Raw genomic sequence first — 2,500 nt, 5'->3', positions numbered from 1 at the left:
TCCGACACCATCCAGCCGGTCGACTAGGAAACGACTAGGTTGGCTACTTGTTCTCTTTGACTCTCCGCTCTAGAGAACGATAGATGAATGTTTGCCAAAGCAACCTCCGACTCCGCTGTAAATAAATCCTACACGTGCCGACAAGATTGTCCGCGGAGTGGTCACCACGGGCGGTTGGCAATTGGCAATGTGCGTGTACGCACAAGCTGAAACACGAGACGTGCCATCCCGCGGCCGTTACGCTGGTTGCGTGTGCTAAACAAGGTCCGCTTACGCACATGGCAGTGCGCATGGCTTCCGGCGGACGCTTCATTCATGCGTAAGCTGATAGAGATCGTCCAAGTTGCTAGCTAAATGGTGGTGCCACAGGAGCTTTCCAGTTTAACGGTCGCTTTTGTCGCCACGATTCCATTGATGGACCGAGTTTCTGAGTACGTCATCACGCTCCAGTGACAACGTGATAGAGGCCGGCGACGTGTGTCACGGGGACACGGGACCGGAGTGCGCTTGGTCTAGCCCGGCCTCTACCCACCCGTCGTGGCGGTTGGTTTGCTTTCATTTTCGTCTGTGTCACTGGGAGAACCTAGCTAATGATTTAGGGGAACGCATTTCTAGCAACGAATTGTCTTCGGATCCAATCGATTTTAAGCAGAACCATAGTGGCAGTGCGCGACGATCGATCGACTTTGATAAATTGATGTCATGCGGTTCGTGTTTATCTGTTAATTAGCAGAAAACTCAGGATTTTTTTCATAAATTTTGTTGGACATGGTTTTAGACATGTTGTTGCCAATGTTTGTCGAGAAGTTTTTTACATGTTTTATGTATTTGAAAAAATGGAATTAATTGCAACAGTCTAATGCAACTGGTTTTGAATTATACATTAGCTTATGCTTAATAAAAAAAAAGTTAGGTTTGCTCTTTTACAACTCAAATTAGTGCCAAAAAATCGGCAATATTGGAGTTAAAGAAAGGATTACAATCTATTGGTCTCACTAGTGCGGCATAGAGCATGCTCTTTTCAGAAGCAGATCCAGTAACCCGGGATATACTTTTGGAATGTACCAACCAAGCAATCCGACAATGGGCAACCTTTCCACGAGCCAGCAATTTGCCAGACCGAGCCAGTATTTCGCCAATTGAATCAATTGAAATTCGTTGAATTCAATTCGCTTTCCTTTTCCCATATACTCCCTCCACTTGGAGCACTCTTGGTGGTTTCCTTTCTTCTTCGATAACTTCCCGGCAGCTCCTTACGACACAGTACTGATTTGTGGCATACTGTGTTGCTGCCTTTGTTTTATATATTTCTGTAAATTCTCAAACGCGACCTCGACAGTGCATTGCCACGGATGGAATGGCCTACTGATGCCGATTCGGCCACTCGAGCAGAATCGGCACCAGACGTCGCGGATCGTTGCTCGGAGGCGCGTGTCTGCCCGTCTGTGTGTGCGTCACCAATTCGGCCAATGCTCTCTCCCGGTTGTCCCAGGAGCAGCAGGGGAGACATGTAATTTGCATAATCAAAATCTGCAAATATCAACCGTGTCTAGCCAAAACATGACCAATAATAGAGACGGTTCCGAGAGGAATGGCCGACATGGGACGGGGGCGCTCGCCTCCTGCCCGGGGGTCGAGTCGGACCAACGAGCCGGCTCCGATAGGTTCACTCGAATTCCTCTTATCTTCTCTTTCGGTTGTGGCCCTTGTGGCGCACGCTTTCGAATCGCCACAATGTCAATGAATTTTTCAATCAGTGTTCGAGGCCAAAGCAATATTTGCGTGCTTGTAATTCGACTCTGCTAGAGGTCGACTAGGTACGGAGAAATCGTAGTGACCGTTCGCTGGAGAACGTTCGAATGCACAAGGATGCTGCGCTCCTTGCGAAAATGCGAAAGGCTGATGGGTGTCGGAAGGGGAACCTTAGGTGACGGGGACTTACCAACGCGACCGTGATCGTTGCTGAACGGGAGGTTGGCCACCAGAATCGTGAAAAACACGAACAGTGCCGTGACGAAGAAGAACACTTTGCTTTTGGAGCAGCCACTGTGGCCCCGGTGCCGTATCTCGGAGGCTGAGACGAAATCGTAGAGCCGCTCGTGCTTTCGGCATGATTCATCGAGCAGGGTCGTACATTCCGTGTCGTTGCTCGTGGAGCTGCTACTACCGCCGTCGTTATCTTGCAGCCTCCGATAGACATCACTGTGGCCAGCCTCTGGATGGAGTTGATGGAGGTGATGGCGCTGGGGCAAGCTGGTCTGGTCAATATTCACGACACTATCGAGCCGTTCATTCCACTCGAGGTGCACCAAGTTGGACGAATGCATTTTGCTGTAACGAACCAGTGTACCGGCAGCGTTAGCCTTGCATTGCACGTTGGCCATCGGCCTTGCCTGGGATGCCTTGAGCCGGCAGAATACCGATATGTTTGGTATCTCCGGATACCGCAAAGTTTACCTTCAGAGATCACGGCCCAAGCAGATGAGATTCGACGGGACTA

The 2,500-nt window shown here is 49.9% G+C and overlaps 1 protein-coding gene across 1 annotated transcript in view; it reads right to left on the bottom strand.

Annotated features, from left to right (window-relative positions):
- The window catches only part of LOC126573277 (acetylgalactosaminyl-O-glycosyl-glycoprotein beta-1,3-N-acetylglucosaminyltransferase-like), a 9,630-nt gene that overhangs the window by 6,984 nt on the left and 146 nt on the right, over positions 1–2,500 (bottom strand). The window contains exons 1-2 of the mRNA XM_050233259.1: positions 2,458–2,500; positions 1,943–2,331 (exon numbers count right to left, since the gene is read on the bottom strand). The exon at positions 2,458–2,500 is cut by the window's right edge and continues 146 nt beyond it. Coding sequence (XP_050089216.1) covers positions 1,943–2,327 — 385 coding nt within the window. The 5' untranslated portion in view covers positions 2,328–2,331; positions 2,458–2,500. The remainder of the gene's footprint in view (positions 1–1,942; positions 2,332–2,457) is intronic.

The sequence above is a fragment of the Anopheles aquasalis genome, chromosome 2, assembly GCF_943734665.1.
Source record: "Anopheles aquasalis chromosome 2, idAnoAquaMG_Q_19, whole genome shotgun sequence".
Lineage (NCBI taxonomy): Eukaryota > Metazoa > Arthropoda > Insecta > Diptera > Culicidae > Anopheles > Anopheles aquasalis.
Note: the sequence above shows the minus strand (reverse complement) of the source record. Positions and strands in the feature narration are given on the sequence as shown.